Raw genomic sequence first — 22,968 nt, 5'->3', positions numbered from 1 at the left:
ACGCCACTACTGGCCTCATAACCAGACTTAATGATAGGTTGGGATAAGGAGTCCATAAAACCAAGGGGGACATGCCCAGAGTCTATCCCCTTGAAGTCTGTGCCCAAATGGCTTCGTGTGGGTCTCTTCTCAAGATCTGGCCTTCCAAGGGAAGAACATGGTACCCGCTATGTATACCCTTAGGCTTGTGGAGTGGCTATTTGCAGGAGAGGTGGAAGGATCTGGGCATGAATGCACATGAAGCATCTTACAATATGGGATGGAGCCAGGGTGAAAAGAGGAACCACAGGCCAGGGGTTGGTAATCCCTATGCTGCACATTCTTACACGAAACTCCAGAAAGTCCAGGAATATGGGGAATTCCCTGGCGGTCCAGTGGTTAGGACTCCACACTTTCACTGCCGAGGGCCCCAGTTCAATCTCTGGTCAGGGAACTAACATCCCGAAAGCCACAGGGCGTGGCCAAAAAAAAAAAAAAAAAAAAAGTCCAGGAATATGAAATTTAAGCCAAGCCTCCCACGTCATTATGAAGGTATGTTTGTCTAGGTAAGACATTGTATTCCATTTTGGGTATATGTTAGTCTATCTGATAGACTGTTAGCTTGACTTATAACTTTATATTTTGAACATATGGGATGTGGGTTTCTATTTGGTCCTACAAATGTTGGGGGTGGGCCTACGTGCCACTGTGCGTCTTTGATCAAGTCCCTTGAGCTCTCCGAGCCTGTTTCCTCACTGAAGAGAAATAATTCCTGTCTTGCCCCCCCATATTATCTGAAGAACAAATGAGATCATACATAAATATCTATAAAAAGTGTAATTTAATAATATTTGTATTGTGTTCTTTTTAACATGCCTCCCTATGTATTCCAGCCAAGTGAAGACCATAACAATTTCCATGGCCAGTCTCAAAGCTACTGTGGCCTTTAAGAAACTTTTGAGCTAGATGGAGTTTTGCTATTCATTTCATTTTTTCAAAGTGTTAAGTATTCATAAAATTATTTCTCTATCCTTCAAAGTTCCACATCCTTCCAGAAGGAAAAATATACCAGACTGCCCATGAGTTTAGATATTAAGAGAATTTTCTTTTTTCTTTAAAGGAAAAACCTTCTAGAATTATTTATAGTTATTTATAGTTACAAAGGCATGCCAACTGAAAAATGCCTCTTCTACTATTTAGCCCATTGAATACAGATCTGTTTTCCAGGAAAAGCAAATAATATACACTAGTGCTATGCATTTGTTGATCTCTAGTCAGTTGCTGGAATGAACTGAGCATGAAGTCTACCCTTGAGGCTGTGTTAGATCTCCGAGGCTGTCTGTCCAGAAGCCTCTCCTCCCATCCCAGAGGAGAGATGATCTTGGAGATGTAATAAATCAAGAGCACAAACAGAACATATAAAGAAGCTAAGGCAAAAAAGAAAAACCCAAATACTTAAAAAGAGCAGAGAGCTGGCCAGAGTGCAGTAAAAGCTAAAATGGACTCTGTCCAATACAGGACAAGGGAAAACAAAGTAAGACTTCAGTGGACTGAGATTCAAAAAGCCTGCATTTTAGATGATCAAAAACCCTTTTACACAATGCATTAAACTCATCAAATGGGGTACACTAACCACTAGAAAAATCACAAATCACCAAAAAATAAATATTGGAAATCTATTCCAAAGTACCCCTTAGAGTTCACAATGACCTAGCCTTTGCAATTTTCTATATAACCAGATAGTTCTATCCCACTCTTAGGTCTACAAATCAAGTAAATTCAACAGGAAACTTACTTGTAAATAGTAACAGCAATAATAATAAAGGAGCTAACACTTACTGGACAGTTATAATTTCCATGCGCTGATCTGTGTTAACAAAATGAGTTATTACAATGAACATAAAGAAGAGACAACAAGTCTCTGACATCAGAAATATTATTAGTCCTTTAGAGGGGGAACCTAAGGCACAGAGAGGTTAAGTAACTTTCCCAAGACCTCATGTAAAAAACTGTATGAAAAATTCAGGAGGTCTGGCTTCACAGAGGCAGCCAACACAGTCCACAGAGGTTAAGTAGAAGAATCAAGAACTATCAGAAAGGAGATACTTTATTTGCCATGCCTTCTAAAAATATGTGTTCATCACCACCACATGTAAGGGTACAGGCACAGTAGATTAAAAAAAAAAAAAGAAGCCAATATGAATTCAGGCCTGGAAACTGATTGTCCAGTTGGAGATGGAGAAGGAAGAACATATTATCGATAGGACCTCACAGAGTTCCTTCATACACAATGTCTCATGTGATCCTCATAATATCCTTAAATTGTGATTCCCAGCTCATAGAGGCCAAACTGAGTCCAAATATGCCAAGCAAGTTACTCAGGATCACAAAGGTATTCAGTGGCATTGCCCACATGAAAACTGATATTAACTCCATGTTAATTCACCTAGCATCCCTGAATGTTCTAGAGAAACGGTCCTCCTAATCACTCAAGATATCAAACTAGACAGGTGGGGAAAAGGAACTGGCATTGTCTAATAACAATCCTATGTAATGTGTGGCCCCCACAAAAAAAAGAAAAGAAAGAGTAGAAAATGGCGAATATGAAAGCCACAACTCAAATTCAGACCTTCTGAATCCTGTTCAAACATTCTTTCCACCACACCAGGCACACTGTCACACAAGATAGTATTACAATGTAAACTATAAATCAGGATGGGTTGAGCCACTGACAAATCAAAATGAAGAGAACACATTCATTCTCCAATATCCATGGCTTCTTTGCTCATTATAGGAGTAAAGTTCCGTGATGAGCTGGGGTAGCCAGTGAAGGCTATCAGGAAGATTCCCTTTGTTAGTGGCAATCATTTTTCTGATACAATTTGTTTACATTATTATAAGACTGGGTCGATATATAGCAACTTCTACACTTATTTCACTGATTTCCTTGGTGTGGTTTTCAAAAGAAATACCATACTGTGTAACTACAATATAGAATGCATTTGCAAGTACTATTTTGTTATCACATTCTTGCAATAATTACTAAAATTTGTTATTCTACTCTTTAGCTTACTCAGATCACCATACTCTAGCAAATACTATATTCAACTGGTCTAACATGTCCTCAACTCCTTTCTTCATCCACCACATCCCATATATCAGCAAGACTCATGAGCTCTAACTTCAAAATATTTGCCTAAGACATCCACCTCTCCCTAGCTCCTCGGCCACCCTCACCATTCAATCACTGTCTTCTCTCACTTGGATAATCGTAACAGCCTACCTCTTCCCTACTTCTCCTGCAGCCCTGCTAATCAACTCACCATTGGACAATCCATAATAGGGTAACCAACTCATCCCAGTTTGCCTGTTTGCCTGGGACTTTTTTGCTTTTAGCACTGAAAGACCTGTAGCCCAGGAAACCACTCATTCCTGGGCAATCAAGAGAGTCAGTCGCCCTAATTCAACTGGTGAACTTTTTATAAAATCGAAAAAATCAGGCCATTGCTTGTGGTCAAATGGATCACTGGCCCCATTCTGGATTCACACCCTTTGCCATGTCCCGCTGACTTTCCCTCCACTATAGACCCTGGTCATTTGTCTTTGGGCTCAACCAGTAGGATGTTAGCAGATGGTATTGCAAAGAGGCTTGAAATATGCTAGAGGCTCGGCTCAATCTCTTGCATTTGGGCCATTTCCCTGAAGATTTGCCCCAGCTAGCCTGATGGTCCAGGAGGATGAAAGTAACATGGAGCAGAAGTGGACCCAAACAGTAGCTTATAGCCAAGCCCAGTGAGACCTCCCTGGATCAGCCAATATGCAGATGTTTGAGCAAGAACAAATGACTCACTGAAGCTTGGGGATGGTTTGGCATCTAGCATTGCTGAGGTGATACTAAATTGATGTGGGTTCTTGTCAAAATCTTTCAGTAGCTTCCCATTTCACTTAGAATAAAATTCAAAATACTTACCTGGCCCATAAAATACTGCATGATCTGGGCTCTCATCTCCCTCTCACCACACTGCCTTTCAATCTCACTGGTCTCCTTCCTGTTTCTCAGACTGAGAACGCTGTTTCTAATACACGATCTCAGCCCCACCTGCTGCCTCTGCCTCAAACACCTTACTGCCAGTGCTTCTCATGACTGGCTCCTTTTCATCCTAACACGTTAGCTTAAAATCACCTCCACAAAGACTTTCTTGACCATCCCAAGTTTTCCATGATTTTACCACTTGTTTACCTCTGTCACAGCACTTCTCATATTCTGTAAATAATTTGTTGATCTGTTTATACTCTGTATCCCCACCAAGCTCAAATATTCAATATTTTCTAAATAAGTTACTGAATATCAACTGAATGATGCCCAGTGGTCCAGAAAATCTGTTAATCTGATACCTTCCTGGTCTGAAGTGTAAAAGATTTTTATTATTGACAACAGGAAGTGAGAATCGATACAATAGTAGCGTTATAGATTATGTTTATCCATACTGATACAGTTTTTAAATTAAAAGTTCAAAAGGGATTTAATGGGGTGTGGGGGGGAAATGCTAGCTGGACATAAGCTTATAAAAACCAGAGAGAATTATACAAGACTTTAGTTGTATCACATTTTCCAAATGCAAGAGTACCTCATTATCAAACCCCTATTAACAACCCTCCACCACCACTAAAACTACTTTGCTTAAATCAAGGGAAGCTGAACAAATAAAAAGTTGTTTGGCCTTTTAGCTACAGAAGTTAAAACAGAAGCAATGAAAGACCTGTAGCCCATTCTCCATCATTAGTTATTATACTATTGGCCTAGTGGAAAATTTTAGCTGTCCACCTTCTTCAGGGACTTCAATGTTCACAAAAGACCCCTTTAAACTCCAACAAGTGTGAAGTTAAAAGGCATTGAATCATGGCAGCGGATGTGTTTCTATATTGAGAATATCTTTGTAATGTGAAACACAACAGACCCAGTTCCTCGTTCAGCTAATGGGTGCTGCTTACAGTATTCATGGCAGGGAAGGTGGATACACCAGCACTCCTCACAGTTTTGACTAATAAAATCAACCCAGGAGATAGGATGTCAGGTTGGCCTCAAGCAGGAAGGGAGGACTTTGGTGGGGGCCTGCCCAGTCTAGGGTGTTTTACATGAAGCTTTAGGGAGCAAGAGGGTATGAAAAGATGGATCAGAGTCCCTGGGTGAAGGCAAACAACCTTATGAACAGGGCTCTCGATGCTAGAGGCCCTGGTCCCTTGACTTTGGGCTCAAAAGTAAAGGGCCCTTGACTTTGCTTTCCTGTCACTCAGAGGTGCTTCATTTGGACTGGAATTTGTGAAGCGCACCAGTACAGTTAGTGAAGGTGCGACCTCAGAGTCTAACCTATATGGACCACCTGGGGCCTCTGAGAGGATTCTTTTATAAACTAGGAATGAGGATGATGACATATCTCAGAAATGTCTTATGAAGATGCAATGAGAAAACCCAGGCAAAGCATTTAACAGCAGTTATTAGACATACATGGAGTTCTCAAGACAAGGTTAGCTGTTGTATTTTCCACCACCTAGCACATGCACCCAATAAATATTTACTGAGTCCATGAGTAAATGAAAGTCTCAGCTTCTGTTGAAGTTTACTCTTCTGCTTGAGAAGGGGAAAAACCTGTGTAAAGGTAAAACAACAGGTCTGCCTTCTAAGACATCAACAGGATGGCAGATATGAACACTGCAGTTGCAAGAAAAGCGTTCCGTTTTTGGTTTTGGTTTATACATCATTCTCATAAGTTTGGTTGGTTAGTAACCAACCTCTACAGTCCGATGAATTCTGATTGGGTTCCCCAAAGTTTCACAACCTACAAAGGCAAGGAGAGGTCTGGAATTTACTCAAAGTAGTATCTGTTAGGGCACTGTCCACAGAATCCTATCTAAGAAGGCAGCCATCTACACTTCCCTTGGACAGCACACTTCTCTCTTTCCTACAAGTAACTACCTTGACACACAAATAACAAAATGATCTAAGTTATGGCTTCTCTCCTCAGAGCTAGTATTACCAATATCTCACCAATCATTTTGAGAGATCATTTCCATCAGAACCAAAGAGAAAAAAAATAAGGCCAAGATTTCCATTCTAGGGCCAGAATAAAGTCTGTTTGTTAGATGTATTAGATTTAATAAAGAGCCAAAAAGGAAATGTAATTTTCACCTCTTCTAGGAAGTCGTCCCTGATCGTCCAGCATCCACAATGGCATTGGTACACCTTTCCCCTCTGTGTGCCCATAACATTAAGCCATGCTTCTCCCATCACTGCATTTCTAGGGGTATGCATCAGTCTCTCTACAAGGCAGTGAACACCTTAGAAGCACCAACTATTCTTGGTCATCCTTGTGCCCAACCAACCTCAGTGTCTGAATCGTTTAAGGCACCCAATCACTGTTAAATGAATTAACATCACACAGAAAAGATTACCTAAATTACAAGTGTTTTTTGAGTCTTCCCTTGGTTTCCTTACAGTCCAATCTCTTATTTTATCCAAGGGTAATAAACAAAAGACTATGTCAAGGATGGAAAGCTACTGTATAATACTGTACAATATTTATTTTTTTTCCAGCAGTAGGCAGATGAAGTAACAAAAAATGGCACTGAAATGAGCATTCTTGAGGTACCTTTCAATTTAAATGAACAAACATCCAGTGATGCTATAACTGAAAGCACAGCTGGGTGATATAAATAGGGACTATCAATACCATGACCTGCTAGAGCTCAGAGAGAACCTGGCAGAAAGTGAAGCTGTCTTTGTCTAAGTAGGCTTGTTCCTGGCAATATCAGAAGACCTGACCATCCCCACATATTGGCCAAGGCTGTTTAGTGGCATTAGACAGGAGGACCAGCCTGAGGAAAATGCTAAACTAATTTCTGCCAGAAAGCTGGCAGCAGGCAAAGCTGGCAGGTTGACATCTCCCGTCATGACCTCCCACCTTTCCACCATGGCCCATGGGGCTGCTGCTCCCTTAGTTTTGCCTTCTCCCTAAGCCAAATTTAAGGACGTGACGCAGTGGCATAAGAGAAAACCCAATGAGTGTGTACATCCTAGAAGCCCTGCTTGGCAACTGTGAACCTAGATGGAAGGTTTCTTGGAGTGTTTGTTCTCTTACTAATTTTTCCATTCAGTAACCATTTATGGAACCTATACTATGCTCTGGGTACCAGGAAAGCAAAGATGAATGGGAAGCACCCTTGGCCCTGGAATGGAGAACTAAGCTTTGTCCTGTGTTTATACGCTGGCTTCCTGAAGTCATCCCTAAGAGCAGGGGTCCCCAACCCCCAGGCCACGGACTGGTACGAGGCAGCACAGCAGGAGGTGAGTGACGGGCGAGCAAGCGAAGCTTCATCTGTATTTACAGCCACCCCCCATCGCTCGCATTACTGCCTGAGCTCTACCTCCTGTCAGCATTGTGGCGAGTTGTATAATTATTTCATTATATATTACAATGTAATAATAATAGAAATGAAGTGCACAATAAATGTAATGTGCTTGAATCATCCTGAACCATCCCCCGCCCCGGTCCGTGGGAGAACTGTCTTCCACGAAACCAGTCCCTGGTGCCAAAAAGGTTGGGGACTGCTACCTAAGAGTATCAAGAAAGCCCTTTCATCTCCTCTTCATTCTTCATTTAAAAGCTGCATGAATTAATGGGGTAATACTTAAAACCATCATAATCCATTCCATAAAACAGGCTTCAGTAAAGGACCACTGTTATCAAGGAGTCATTCTTAAAGTTACTCTACAAGTAAGGTGATCATGTACTTTATTGTTTAAATGAAGACAGTTTGAGAGTGAATGTGACTGCTATTAATAATAGTTCTGGAACAACAGATGTATCTAAGTCTATCCAGACAAACCAATAAGGATGGTCATCTATGCTTAGAGACACTTAAAAAAATGTTAAATGCCAGATGAATCTTGAAACCTGTCCTGGTTTACGGGAACACATACAATCTCTTTCTTATATGAAGAGTATTGTGTGGAGAGGTCAGCCCACAACTGTCTCATAAGTCATGTGCTTCCTCTTTCTGAGAAACAACACACCACAAGTTAAATGACAGCCTCTGCCCCCACCCCGTGCACACTGAGATGTGGTGCACACCACTCACCATAACAGCAAAAACCACAGCAATATGATGACAACATCTGCACTGCTGGTGGGAATGTAAACTGGTGTAGCCACTATGCAAAACAGTATGGAAGTTCATCAAACAGTTTAAAATAGAACCACTATATGATCCAGCAATTCCACTTTTGGGTATTTACCCATAGGAAATAAAAACACTCACTTGAAAAGACATATGCACCCCCATGTTCACTGCAGCACTAAACAGCCAAGACTTGGACACAACCTACTTGTCCATAGACAGATGACTAGATAAAGGATATGTGATGTCATACACATGTATTTAAAACAGAATATTATTCAGCCATTAAAAAGGAGATCCTGTCATTTATGACAACATGCATGGACCCTGAGGTTCTTACGCCCAGTGAAGTAGTCAGACCGAAAAAGACAAATACCATATGATCTCAGTTACACATGGAATCTAAAAAAAGAAAAAAAAAAAACCATACTCAAAGATACAAAGAACAAATTGGTGGTTGCCAGAGGAGGGCGCAAGGGGTGGGTTGGCTCTTTTTTTCATTTTATGCAGCCAACATTATCCTAATAGCAAAGCCACAGAGAGACATTACAAAAACAAGTAGAGACCAACGGCCCTCAGAGACACAGACACAAAAATACTAAACAAATTATTTATTACAGAATTCAATAATAAATAAAAGATCATATACCTTGACCAAGCAGGTTCATTCCAAGAATGCAAGTCTAGTTCAACATTCAAAATTCAATCAATGTTAATTCAATAAATTATAAAGAAAAAAAAGTGATTTTCTAAATAGGTACAGAAAATGCATGATACTATTCGGCATCAATTTTTTTATCATTATAAAAAAAACAGTAAACGAGGAATTGAAGGGAATTTCTAATTGTTGTGAATCCGCAAACAGGGAAAAGCTGTAAGGGATTCTGAGCAATAAGAAAGTGAAGGGATGAAGATTTTTCTCATGTTTATGATACACATGTAGGTTATCTATAAAGAAAATATATATTTATGTAAAGTTGTTTTTCAGTGCCACACCTTGCACCTGAAGACTCTGGGAACAGTCTGATTTTTGCATATCAAATACTTTTAGCACTGTTATTTTCCCCCCGTTATCCACATCCCATATACTTCTTTCCCCGCATACTGAAGCGGCTGGTATATTCGCTCAGAAAGACAAAAAAATTCTAATACTTGGTCCACATTTAATCTGAGAAAAATAACAGACTCACAAATCCCTTAGCTTGTTCCATGTTGAATGAAAGGAGAAAAAGATACATAATTGAGGTAGCTTGTTTACTCATTTGGTTTTCATCCATCCTACGGTAGATCAAGCAATATATATATTTAAAATTTTTTCAGTTCACTTCCTGACTTTTTTGTAAGCAACCTAGAAAACTCAAGTGGAGCCTTAGTACTATTTATGAACATCTGTTAAACATTGCCAACTCCTGTAACAACCACCTTGGGGAACAGCGTAGCCTCTTAAAAGCATAATTCCTTAGGTAATATTTATTCTGTTGCAATGTAAAGAAAGAACGGTTTTCATTTTCTTTCAAAATTATGCAACTTTTGACTTCACATAGCTCCATCTCCCTAGAAAACATCAACCAACAGTATATGAGTAATATATTCATTATCAAATCATCTGACGAGCTGTACACTAAATATAGTTCAACACTCCAGTGTTATTGCAAAAGCCCTGAGCATTGTTTGTTTTTTATCTGCTGTTGACGTTTTTAATAGCTGTTATTATATGTCTTTTATGATGGCTTGAAACATTCACTCAGTTCAGACCAAAAAAGAAGGAAGGAAAGAAGGAAGGTAAATTGGCGAGCACCTCGTTTATATGAGGCATGTGCTATGTTTGTCTTTTTCTTTAATCTGAATCATTCCTTGACATACATATTATTAGCCTCAATTTTATAGTCAAGTAAATTGTGGCTTAAGTAACCAAAGTAGACCTGGGATGATGTTCTGACTGTACAGTCCATGCTCGTTCTAAGCCAAGAAGCAGAGACAAATTTCCCCCAAATTCTAAAAGCTACAGAGACCACTACCAGGATCACCAAACCCATTTCCTCTTCTTCCTATGCATGCATTGAGACTGTATTTCCCAGTCTCTCTTGCAGTTCACTGTGACCATCTGATGAATTTTAGCCAATAGAATGTGAGCTGAAGTGATGCAGTATGCGCAAAACTTCCACACGCAATCCTCCATGCTCTTTTCCCCTCTTACGTGACTGAAACAAACACAATCCCCAGGTCATCTTTGAGACACACGTGTTGAAGAGGAAAGAGTGAAATGATGAAGGATCTGTGAGTCACCACTTACAGGCAGAGCAAGAACACCATATTGGACTCTTATGTGACCAAGAACTCCTTATTGTATTAAGCTACTGAGAACTGGGCAGTTTATAAGTTACATAAGCTAGAATTCCCTAACATACAAAAACAGAAAAAACAATCTAAGTAAGTCACAGTGGGAAATAATATAGTCAATCTAGGGATTACCATACAAGCATTACAATAATATTTCTGAAAAACATATTTAATATGTAGGTAATGCTCATGTTATTATGTGGACTTTTAAAAGTAGGACACAAAACTATATGCATAGTATTTTCCCAGAGTTAAAAACAAACATTCTCTCTCAATTATATTTATGTAAATATGTGCACAGAAATAAATGTTGCTGACTGAATGAATGCAGAAGAAAAATGGAGGGAAATATGTTGATCTTAAGGCAGGTTCTCTCTGGGTAATGGGATTACAGGAGGTTTTTCCTTCTTTGTGCTTTTCTGTATTTTCCAAAATCAAAATAATAAGCATATTCCTTTGATAATCAAAAGAGATTTATCTGTTTAAGATTTCTTTAAAAAGGCCAATATGTCCAGACAGATGGATAATAAGAAGCTAGCTTTTATGCCTACTTACCCCAGGCAAAGCTTTTCTACATTTATAACCCCATAAGGTATCTTCTGTAGATTTAGAACTACCACGATATACACTGGGGTGAGTCAAAGACCTCAGGCACAAATAATTCATAGGAAAGACCTGGAAAACGAGACCATGTACATAACTTCTTTGTTCATTCATAATGAGGTACCTTTAAAAAAATTAATAAATAAGTCCATTAATGACAAACTGAAAAGACTGAATAAAATTGTTAGTCACCATGAATACACAATCATAGACACACAGGATATGGTGATATTTGGAACCAGTTCCAAAAGGAAAGCCCCTTTGGTTTAAATGAGGATTACATGAAATCACACTTACAAAATGCTCACCATGATGCCAGAAACATGGCAAGAGGCCAAAGGTTAAATCCCACCACTATTATTTTTATTGGTTAAAATGTGAGAAGAACTAATCCTTGCCTTAGCCAAAATTCAAGTTGAGGTATAGACTTTCAAAGCCCTGTTCTCATTTGTTTCTAAGGAAACTGACAGGAAGCTAAATGTTCACTCCCATAAAGCCTGCCTGCCCACAACCTGTCTTAATCTCATCTTTCACTTGATGGGTCTCCTGCTACTTCTATTCAGTGAACAGCACAAGACAATTAGGAAAAGACATTCTAGCAAAGAGGAATTCTAGGGAGATGACCAGGCAAGCCTATTTATATGTGCAGACTTAGGAAGAAGAGAAAAGAACATTTTATAAAAAAGGGTGAATCTCTTTGCAAAATATATTCAATAGGAAATATTATTAAAGGTTACAATTTGTTGAACGGGATGCTCTTAATAAACATAGTCAGGGAAAGCCTTTAAGGTCAATTCAGGTGTTCTTTTAGGGAGCATTTGTAAGTAAACACGGGCAAATGAAAATTTTGTGAGTAACAATAATATTTATTGAGCATTTACTATGTCTCAGGACCTACGATAAACACCTTCTGTCTGGCTGAGTCACCACCACAATTCCTAGAAAGTAGACACTGTTTCAACCTCTGATGGCCCGCATTTGTCAGCACCCTTGCAATTGCATTCTTGACTGCAGGTTCAAAATAATGGACAGCTGGTACGGTGGTAAAAAGATTTACTACAGAGTAATCAGTGTTATCCTCACCTATCATTGTAAGACAATAATGACCACCATCTCAACACAAAGGTTATAAGAAGATCTTTTTGCAAGATCCTAACCACATAATGTGATATGACAAAGCCACAACAATCAAGGAGGCTTACTATGCATTTAATTGCCTACAGGATTAACAGTACATGTCAATCAGTAGTCAATGGGCAGCAGTTACCTTTTTATATAAAGTACAACTCCTTAATGGTGTAAGTAATTCACCAGGCTTTAGGATGTGATTATATAAAACGAAAAGAGTAAGTTATCATATTGACGAATGGAAACACGTTGTAGCTGAAAGCACTCCAAAGCTGGCCGAGTTCAATAAAAAGCTCCGTATCTCCATTTTAGGAAGCATATCATTAGCTGAGAAAAGATTAATTTCTCCATTCACATTTCAATTTCTTTCCCGACAAGAAATAAAACTGAGTTTTTGAAATACAATCTTCTTGCTTAATCAAATGTTGAGAGTCTCATATCAATATGAATGGAATAATTAATAAACTGTGGAGATTCCAAAAACTAAAAAGTGGTGGTCCTAGATAAGTTTCGTCTATGCTTTTATACACATCTTTGAGACAGGCCTTTTGAGTTATGTGAAAGACTTATGCCTTCATTCATTTTTTGTTTGTTTTGGTTTTTTTGTTTTGCGGCACACAGGCCTCTCACTGTCGTGGCCTCTCCCTTTGTGGAGCACAGGCTCCGGACGCGCAGGCCCAGCGGCCATGGCTCACAGGCCTAGCTGCTCCGCGGCATGTGGGATCTTCCCGGACCGGGGCACGAACCCGTGTCCCCTGCATCGGCAGGCAGACTCTCAACCACTGCGCCACCAGGGAAGCCCTGCCTTCATTCATTTTTAAAGAGAACTGAAACACAACATAAAAATTAGTCATGCACACAATAGGTATTCTGTAATTATTTGCTGACTGTATACATTAAATGTAAGCCATACAGGAGAAATCCGTATAATTAATAAATCTCCTGAGAAAATTATATGCAAAGGAAACAACTCCTTCCTGAAAGCGTGATTACAAAAGGTAGCTCATAAAAAATGCTGCAGAAATGAATATTATCCATATATTAAAAACTTAATTCACCAAACCAAATTTACTCTCTCAATCAGACGTAAGTTCATTTTCTGTGCAACAAAATGAGGATCTCGCTCAATAGCTTATCATTATGAATTGTTTCAGAAACAAAAGGTTTGCATTACCCACTTGAAACAAATGGTCAAATTAACGAGATTTCTATAACTACACAGCAAAACGTTCTATTGCCCAAAGAGATACAACAAAATGAATCCTTAAGAAAATATCTTCAGATTACACAGTTTCTATAAATTGTGCCTTAGAACCTGCCACATCTAGTTTTAATTCAATCTTCTAATCTTATTAATATGCATTTCCTATCTTAAAAATGCTGACTCACATATTAAAATCTCCCAAGAAGAACATCATCAAATTAGCAAAGAGGAAAAATGCTTGGAGAAGAGATTAAATCCAACCTGGCTGGGTAGAAATCCCATCTTTGTCAATTATTAGCTGTACAACCTTGGCAAGTTTTTAACCTTATCTTGCCTGTTTAGTTGCTTTAGCAAAACAATGACGCTGCACTAGAAATGGCAGGCTTTGGCAAATGACTGAATATGATAGACATGAGAAGCATTAAAGATGACACAGGGATATCTCAGCTGGGTAAGTAGGAAGAGCTAAGAGGGGGAAAGAGTTTGGAGCAACCAAGAGATGACAAGCTCCATCTGGGCCAGGAAAGACAGAGATACCCTTAAGTGGATGGCAAACAGAAAACCAGCAATGTGACTTTAAACACAAAGAAAGATTTGTAAGATGATCTACACAGAGATTACAATGGAAATCACAGGCATGGCTGATATCAGTATTTATTTTCAAAATATTTTATAAAATGTCATTTTATTTCAAGACATATTCAAATATCAATAAAGTAGAAAGGTAAGCAAATACATTTCAATCATTTACAAACTTCGCAAAGTATAATGTGAACTCTCCAAACATACAATCGACAGAATACTCATTATGAGATGTCTCTGATTTGTCTGTGAATTTGCATCATGACAGCAGTGAACGCTTTGGAATTATATGCTGCTGCTGCCGATGATGACAACAATAAAATCTTATATAGCACTTACTGCACGTTACACATATTATTCTTCTATGTAATTTTTTCCCATTAAAATATTGTAATTATAAAGTGGAAGTCCCATTTTCAGGACAGTCAGAAAGACATATGTGTGATCCAGCTTCAACCTTAACCTCAAATCTCCTTGGTAAAACTCCCAATTGTGCTGTTGGTTTTGTCAATCTTACAGAGACAAGAACGTAAACAGGGTGAAGTTTTGCCAGCTTCTTTTCGTTTTGCTCACTTCAAGCAATCTCAATGATGTGCATACCTCCTTTCATATTTACTATCAACTTGTTTCATGTTTAACCAACTAGACGTGGTACCATCTCCTTCTCCAGTACTATAAATTTCCCCTGTGACCAAAACTGTCTACTCAACAACAAAAATCAGAGATCTTCCTTCTCCCAAAACGACTTACTGAGTAAGAGGAGGATTACTCATTCATTCAGAAAATGAGGTGCTCCGATTAGTTCTCTAAACTCTCTTTTAGCTCTAAGCAGGATCACAGTGAGGCCTTCCCAGGGCCACCCCATCTAAAGGATGATCACGGGTATGCACAGGCCAAGGCACACATGCAGCCACATCATTCTCAATACAGTTTCATTCTCCTTAAAAAGCACTCCTCAGGAACCAAAATGTCTTTTTTAAAAGTTGATCTTCATTTATTAATTAAACTTTCGTTTATTTAAACTTGCTTCACTTGTCTATGAACTTGTCTATCTCTTCCCCTCTGTCCACCATGAACTTGTCTATCTCTTCCCCTCTGTCCACCATGCCTTGGCATATAAATATCACCTTGCTAATTCTTCCAGAGCAAAAATCCTGTCTGACAAACACAGTATACAATTCCCACCCACAAAGTGGTGGCTAAATAAATGCTTATAAAACAAATCCATGACTAAGATGCCAATTAGTCCAGTTAAGTCCAAATCTCTTTGAAAATCTGAATGGTAAATTCTCTTAGCCGTGCTCCACTTAAGGCGGGTGGGGGGTAAGCAGCTGGCTTCCAGAATTCCCTTAAGAAGGATCCTTAGACCTGGACTACTAGAGTGTCAGCACATTTAAGAAAATAATAGGGAAAATGAAGACCAAAGACCAACCTGAACTTCACACTTCTTGCTCTCATTACCCAATCCCCAAACCAGAGGAGTATAAAACGAAAACAATCCTTTAATGTAAAGATGTTAGAATACTAACCTTTACTGAGTCTATTACCACAGTTCACTGCTGAACTCTCATCCAGGTTTAAGTCTAATTTTACTGTTTTTTTTTAACCATAAAAACCAATTTTGATAGTTCTTGAGAATAAAACCAATTTTCATTTCTTAAAATATAGACTGCTCTCGGGCTTCCCTGGTGGCGCAGTGGTTGAGACTCCGCCTGCCGATGCAGGGGATGCGGGTTCGTGCCCTGGTCCGGGAGGATCCCACATGCCCGTAAGCCACGGCTGCTGGGCCTGAGCGTCCGGAGCCTGTGCTCCGCAACGGGAGAGGCCACGACAGTGAGAGGCCCGCGTACCGCAGAAAAAAAAATATATATATATATAGACTGCTCTCAATTTCTACATTTAGCATCTGAAAATTACAAATTTATTCCTTTCTAGAATGTAACTTTGAAGAAGAAAAAGGGCTTGCTCATCTTCCACAGCTGCATCCACCAGACCTAAAAACGTGGTTGACAATAACTATTTGTTGAAAGAAAAAATAAATATACATTTCAACTGAAATAACAGAGAAAGGATCTGGCGTATAAGCACCAGGGGGAACTCTGAAAGCGAGATAAAAGAACAATTACTAACCGAAGCACCTCATCGCCTACTCTTAAAAAAGTACAGAAAATTGGAAAATTGAAATACAGAGCACTCTCAAACTTTGCCACAGCTGCCTGGGAAAGGCCAGTGAGCAGATGCTCTATGCTTTCTTTTTTAATGGCAAACAACTGCTCTCCAAGACTGCAGGCAAAGAATGCACATGCACATCCTTCTAGAGTCCAGATCTGCACTGTCCAACAGGGTAGCCACAAGACAGCATGTGTCTTTCGAACACCTGAAATGTGGCTACTGTGAAATGAGATGTCCTGGTGATGTAATATATAAATCAGATTTGTGAGCATTAGCACAAAAATAGAATATAAAATAACCCCTTGAAAATTGTTTTATATTAATTACATTTTGAAATGATAATATTTTGGATATACTGGGGTAAACAAAATATATTATTAAAATTTATTTCACCTGTTACTTTTTATTTTTATTAAGGTGACTTAGAAAATTTTAAAATACTTGTGTGGCTCACATTATATTTCTAATGGACAATGCTAATCCAGACTGATAACGGGAGAGTCTATATGGCAAAAGAAGGAATATTCACTGAAAAACAGCAAAATTTGAGTCCTAATTTCTCAATCTATAACTAGGGAAACTGATTAGATTTTCTACCATGTACCAGTGTGCAGTCTCCCTTAAAGGCTCTAAATAGCTTTGGGAGGTAAACACATTAGCACTGATTTACAGACAAGGAAACTGAGGCACAGAAAAGAAAAGGTACTTACGCAAAGTTACAGAGCTGATAAATGAAAGGGCAAAACACTGAACCAAAGTCAGCAGAAGCAGCTGCATAGCACAGGGAGATCAGCTCGGTGCTTTGCGACCGCCTGGAGTGGTGGGATGGGGAGGGTGGGAGGGAGGGAGACGCAAGAGGGAAGAGATATGGGAACATATGTATATGTATAACTGATTCACTTTCTTATAAAGCAGAAGCTAACACACCATTGTAAAGCAATTATACTCCAATAAAGATGTAAAAAAAAACAAAAAAAGACTTCAAAATGCACATTCTTCCCTTTCTCTCCTCCAGTCACTCAGAGGAAACTTTCCGCATGTTCTAAGAGGCTTAATAAAGGATGCCAACTGTCTTGCCTAACTTACCCTGCAACGGGCTTCTCTCTGACACTTTACACTCTTCAACCAATTTTCTTGCAGCCACTAAACCACAGATAAGAGAACTAGGTGAAACGGTGACTGAGAGACTTGGAAAAATTACCATAGAGTGGCACCCCATATGCTGCTATCTCATGTAACAGAATAAAGTTTTCTTAATTGGACATTTTGCTCTTGCAACTCAAAGTTCTACACTGTACCTGTCACTGTTAGTATAGCCGGTGACAAACCACTACCTGTGAATTCCCTGATTTGGCCAAGCGTACTTCACCTACTATGAATTAGCTTACTTAGTCTCTTAGCAGCCTCCAGAGCTTCATTGTCAGTGTCTGCTACAAAGAATCTTTGAACTTTCACTCCGTTGTCAGACATTAGTTTCTTGCTCTGGTATTCGTGCAGGTTCAACCATCTTCTGGGGGTTAACTGAACCACCTAGAGAAATTGGGGAGAGAGATAAGGAGACTTACAACAGCATGAAAAATAACAGTCAACTTATAGGGCCAGTCTTATAGGTACCCTCAGAAGGCAATCGGCAACAGAGATTTTGGAGGCAAAAGAAAAAAAAATCTATAATGAATTCTTCATGCTTAATTGTTTTTCTAATCAAAAATGTTAAGGACAACTACACACACCCCTGAATGAATAAGGTCTGTAATTTAGTTAACAGGAATGTACCAAGGTCAATTTCCTGGTTTTGATACTGTACTCAAACCATGTAAGATGTCAACACTAGGGGACGCTGGGGGAAGAGTACACCTGTGTACTCTTGCACTATTTTTGCAGCTCCCTGTGAGTCTATAAGGACTTCAGTAAAAAGTTATTTTAAAAAATGTTAAGGACTCTGTTATATAGCATATGCTTTCCCCCATCTCCACTCCAAACAAAGCTCAAAGCATTATTTTAATAACTGTACACACAGCATGAATCATCATAAGGTATCTCAGGAAATTTGTTTCAACTCTTTGAGGTCAATGGGCCACAGACTAATCCACTTCTTTGTTGTGGTTTTTAATGGACTCTAGGTACAGTCATTATGTGTTTAATGAGATTATCACTTTCACACACCAAAGTTGAGTACAGTAACCTGAAAAAGTCACCATTAATGAAACTACTAGTTCCTAAAAACTGCAATGTGTGTATTAAAGTAACTCTGCGTAAGAATCACGTGAAAGTGGTTTTCCAATATGCACTAATCAATTAGTTTATATTTGTGCTAGAAGAAAATAATCAAAGGACGGAGTGACATGAACAAATAAATTCTTCTCATGCTTTAGAATAAGATCGACATTCCCTATCAAATCCATAAGCCTTGTTTTTAAAAGAAAAGAAAAAAATGAATACACTTAGTTTCATTTCTATCCATGAGTTATGATGCAAAGGAATCACAGTTCACTAGAGGTAAGATAACGATGCCATTAATGCACAAACCAACCAAAAAATCAATCACACAACTGGCTCACAATACTGGTGGTGGAAGTTCACCCGACATACCTCCTAGCGGCTTCAGTCAAGGACCTCAGTGGATGTCTGAGCAATATCATGCAGACCATAAACTGAGGCCCACAGGGCGTTACCACATGGAACCACTAGCTTTCAGGATCTTTAATGTGTCCTTAAAAATGGCATGTTCTTCTGGCATCTCCAAGCTACAACGCACTCACGAAGCTCTTTTGGAAGAGAGGCATTCCAAAGAGGCTCCAGAACCTCACAGCAAGACTGGGTTCTACTCAAGGACAGAGTGTGTCTTCAACTTCTTTGTGTCTTTATGAAGAATGTGATAGTGCTTGGCATACAGAAGATACTAAAAATTACCAGTTAGACAGCCAAATAAACAAATCCTGCCTTTTGTCTTTTTTGTCCCCATATAGATAACTTTTCATTTCCAGAAACTGACTTTCTCTAAAAAAAGTAAAAGTCCTTCAGATCTAAAATAAACATGATTTACACACACTTGTAAAAAAATTCAAATTTCAACATGATCAAGCCTCAAGCTCTGTCTTTGTTCCATCCTTATAAATATTGGTAACGATGTTATTAAAATTGAAGTTGCTTGCGCTTCTTCTTTAGAAACAGATAATGCTGAGATAAAAATAAACTGTCAGACAAGCAGTGCTCACAACTGTTTACTGTATATAATTCGTTAACTGTATATGATTTGTTACTCTTATTTCTGAATTTTTAAGTCTTGATGAAATGTTAGTAATTTGAAAAACACAACAATTCAAAAATGAATGTACTCGTCAATTTAGTAGTCTTTATAGCACCTCATGTAACATGCCAAGAAAAAATTCAGTTTGAGGCATTTAGTAAAAGCCCCCTAAAGAAAGAAGAGATTGAACATGATATGTGACATATTCTGGGACCACTTTTAAAAGGCCAATGGGGAAGGATCAATAGATTAAGTTTATGTTGACGTACCAATTTAAAGCCATTAACAGAAGAAAAAAAGAAATACTGTTTGAAAAGGACATTTGAGAGAGACTAAAAACAGCCATAGTGTGGTCATGGTCAATTTCTTTTCATCAGAACACTCACTGTATTAGTTTTAGATATTTTAATGCAATCTGCTGCAAACTAATTGCAATTGATCCCAGAGACCAGCTTCATAGACATATAATACATATTGACTGTTTCTGCACTGACTCAAAATGAAAAGCTGCTTAAAGTCTGTGGCTCTTAAATTGAAAACCAACACAGTGAACATAGTTCCAAAGCCACTGCTGATACTCAAGCTATCACTTCACAAAGTGATCGTTTTACAGAATAATTACCTATATTTGTCAATCCTAAACTTGGAAGAGTAGGGTCCCTGACTGGGTCTAAGACTTCATTAACTCAACTTCATTAATTAAGAATTTGTGATACGTCTAGACAGGAACAAGTTAAGTCTACTTTTGCATTTTCATGGCAAAGAAAAAAGAAGAGAAGTTACTAAGTAGAAGGATGGTATAAAGCATGCTGCTGAATAATAATAATAACAACAATAATAATTGTTCTACCTATTATTGATGGAGCATTTCCTACAGGTTAGGTATTATAATCAGTACTTATATTATCTAATGGCCAAAAAAATCATGAGAAGTATTATTATCTTTCTCTGTAACTATCATTAATGAAAACTAACAAATATTCCTAACTGTCCTCCTTCCAGGTACTTCTTTGCCTTAGCTGAAGTTAGGTGAGGCCATGTAACTAGTTCCAGCTAATAAGGCCATGAGTACACATGGTGCATGACACGTTAGGTCCAACATTTGATTGTCAACCCTCCCACCCACCCAAACACTCTCTCTCTCGACCTGGGGATTGGCAATATTCAAGATGGTAGCTGATCTATGAGCCAGGGGTTAAAAGTGAGGACTGAACATCCCCAGGTAAATCACAATGAATGTGCAGTGAAAAATAAACCTTTGTGGACTTTTAGCCATTGAGATTCTGGGGATTATTTGTTGCTGCTGCAGAACCTAGCCCATCTATAGCACCTAGTCTGTCCTAATAAAACCATCTTACCGTTTAGGAAACCCAGGCTGAAGGTTAGTCACTGGCCCACTATCACAGGTGACTGTAAAACTGCAAAGCTTCGACTGTAATACTACTGATTCCCTCCGTTTGTCCTCTGGCTCCACATTCCCAGAGGCCTCTTGGTGATAAATACTGAGACTGGCGTGAGCAAGATACTGCTGTCTTCAAAAGGTCAAAAATCTACCAGGAATAGGATTCTCATGAAACGCTGGCGCAGCGCACATAAGGAAAAATGCAGCTGCTCCAGGCTTGGGAGGGAGGGAAGTGGAGATGTGAGCAGGTGCTGTCCCAAGACTCTAAAATGGTAGAAGAAGTAGTTTATTCCAATTCCTAGGTAGAGCGACCTGTTAAAACCCTAGACTAATATCTTCAATGCAGAAGTCAGGAATCTTCCAGGGAATCTATGAACCCTGGAATGTAATGGAAGAGAGTTTAAAGATCATCTGACCCAGTGCCTTTCAGTTGTTTCTGCCAGTTATTTGCCTGCTTGCCTTCAAACTGTGTTCTTTGCAACTGGCTCCTGCCTAAATTTGAGACTGTTTGGAGATAGGACACTGAGAAGAAGATACCAGGCTTCGGCTTCCTCTTTCTAAGTCAGGTGGCCACTCCAACAGTGACTGCATCTCCTCTGAAGCCTCAGGTCCCTCCAGACAGCCCTTCCTTCCATAACTCCAGCTCTTGCTGTCTCGCCACCGTGACTCCTGCGCCCACAAGCTGGCCTGGACTCTGCCAGCACCACCCCCTTCCACTCCTTCCACTCCTCAGGCTGGTAGAAGGTTCCTAATGTTGCCAGTCTCTGGGTGGCCTCCCCAGCCCTGTATGGATTCTAATTGTTCTAATACTTTTGTCATGAATTATCTTCCCTGTTAACTCCTATTAAATGACCTGTTGCTCCACAGATTTTGAAGGCGCCCCTTCAAGACATCGCAGGGGAAGAGGAATGGCAGTGGGCCATTATAAAGGCGACTTTGGACCCTTAATCTGCAGCAGTTTCCCAGGAAGTCACATGTTCCATATACTGGGGTTCCAAGGTATAGAAAGACTACTGGGATCCAACCTCCTCATTTTAGAGTCAGAGAACTTGAGGCCTAAAGATGAGAAGTAACATGCCTAGGGATCCTACAGTGAGCCAGAGGCAGAATGAGAAATGGACTAATTCCAATGTTCTTTGCTTTTTTCATACAGATTTTGGTAAAGTGACCATATTAGGAACAGCATCATGTTCTCAAAACAGCTGGAGGGGGTGGGCCCCTGGGTTTGGTTACTTCTAGATTTGTGCACTGACCTTTCCATCGCTCCCTTCCCTTCCATGTTTCTTTGACAGAGCAAGCATTTCTAAGCTTGGAGGGGAAGGGGAAAATACAACTTAAAAGAAAAGCAGCACATAAAGATTTAACAGCCAGTGGAAACAAGGGAGCAGAGACAGAAGAAAAAGAATGAAAAATGAAAAGGGAAGGGACAAAAGGGAAAAGGGAAAGGACAAAGAGAACCAAGAGATAAAAAGACAATGACTAAGCAGGGAAAAATTCACAAGAAAACTCAAAACACAAAATTAGACAGCTCCACAGAAACAAATGACACAACTGAGAAAGGATCCTTCACCCCGCAGTTTTAAAATCAGAGGTGTAAAGACTACTGAAATATCGCCATGGGAGGGAAAAAAAAAATTGATCAAGGGAGTATAGAAAGAAATGCCATTGAGCTGGGTGCCCCCAAAGGGAGAACGTGTGAGCCACATATGACCACTGGCTCTCTGCACTCCCTGTCTTTCTTCAGCCTGACTTTCCACAGTCCCGCTTCACTCAGGCAGCATAACAGAGTCTGAGAGAGAATAAAAAACTCACTAACAACCAGGAAAATAGAAATTAAAACAAAAATGAGAAGCCATTTTGCCAAAAGGAACAAAGCTGACATTGGATAGGGGAAAAAATGAAAGTTTGATAATGTCACTGGTGAAGGTATTTCTTTCTCATACACTAACCATGCAAATCAAACACCAGTATGACCACCTTCAAAAACCGTGTGACAGCACTGATGGTAACCAGAACATCCACATCCTCTGAACTGTGAAGTCTACTTCCTGAGTGTTTAAACTAGCAAAACAGTCACATGTGTACCCGGGATACATATAAGGCTCTTCTGTGTAGTGTTGTACATAATAAAGGGGA

The 22,968-nt window shown here is 39.3% G+C and overlaps 1 protein-coding gene across 3 annotated transcripts in view; it reads right to left on the bottom strand.

Annotated features, from left to right (window-relative positions):
* SUCLG2 (succinate-CoA ligase GDP-forming subunit beta) overlaps window positions 1–22,968 on the bottom strand; it is a 261,378-nt gene that overhangs the window by 183,262 nt on the left and 55,148 nt on the right. For all 3 annotated transcript variants that reach the window (XM_060161381.1, XM_060161383.1, XM_060161382.1), the window contains exon 2: window positions 17,572–17,713. In XM_060161381.1, coding sequence (XP_060017364.1) covers window positions 17,572–17,713 — 142 coding nt within the window. The remainder of the gene's footprint in view (window positions 1–17,571; window positions 17,714–22,968) is intronic.

The sequence above is a fragment of the Lagenorhynchus albirostris genome, chromosome 10, assembly GCF_949774975.1.
Source record: "Lagenorhynchus albirostris chromosome 10, mLagAlb1.1, whole genome shotgun sequence".
Lineage (NCBI taxonomy): Eukaryota > Metazoa > Chordata > Mammalia > Artiodactyla > Delphinidae > Lagenorhynchus > Lagenorhynchus albirostris.
This window is presented reverse-complemented; position numbering and strand designations above follow the sequence as displayed.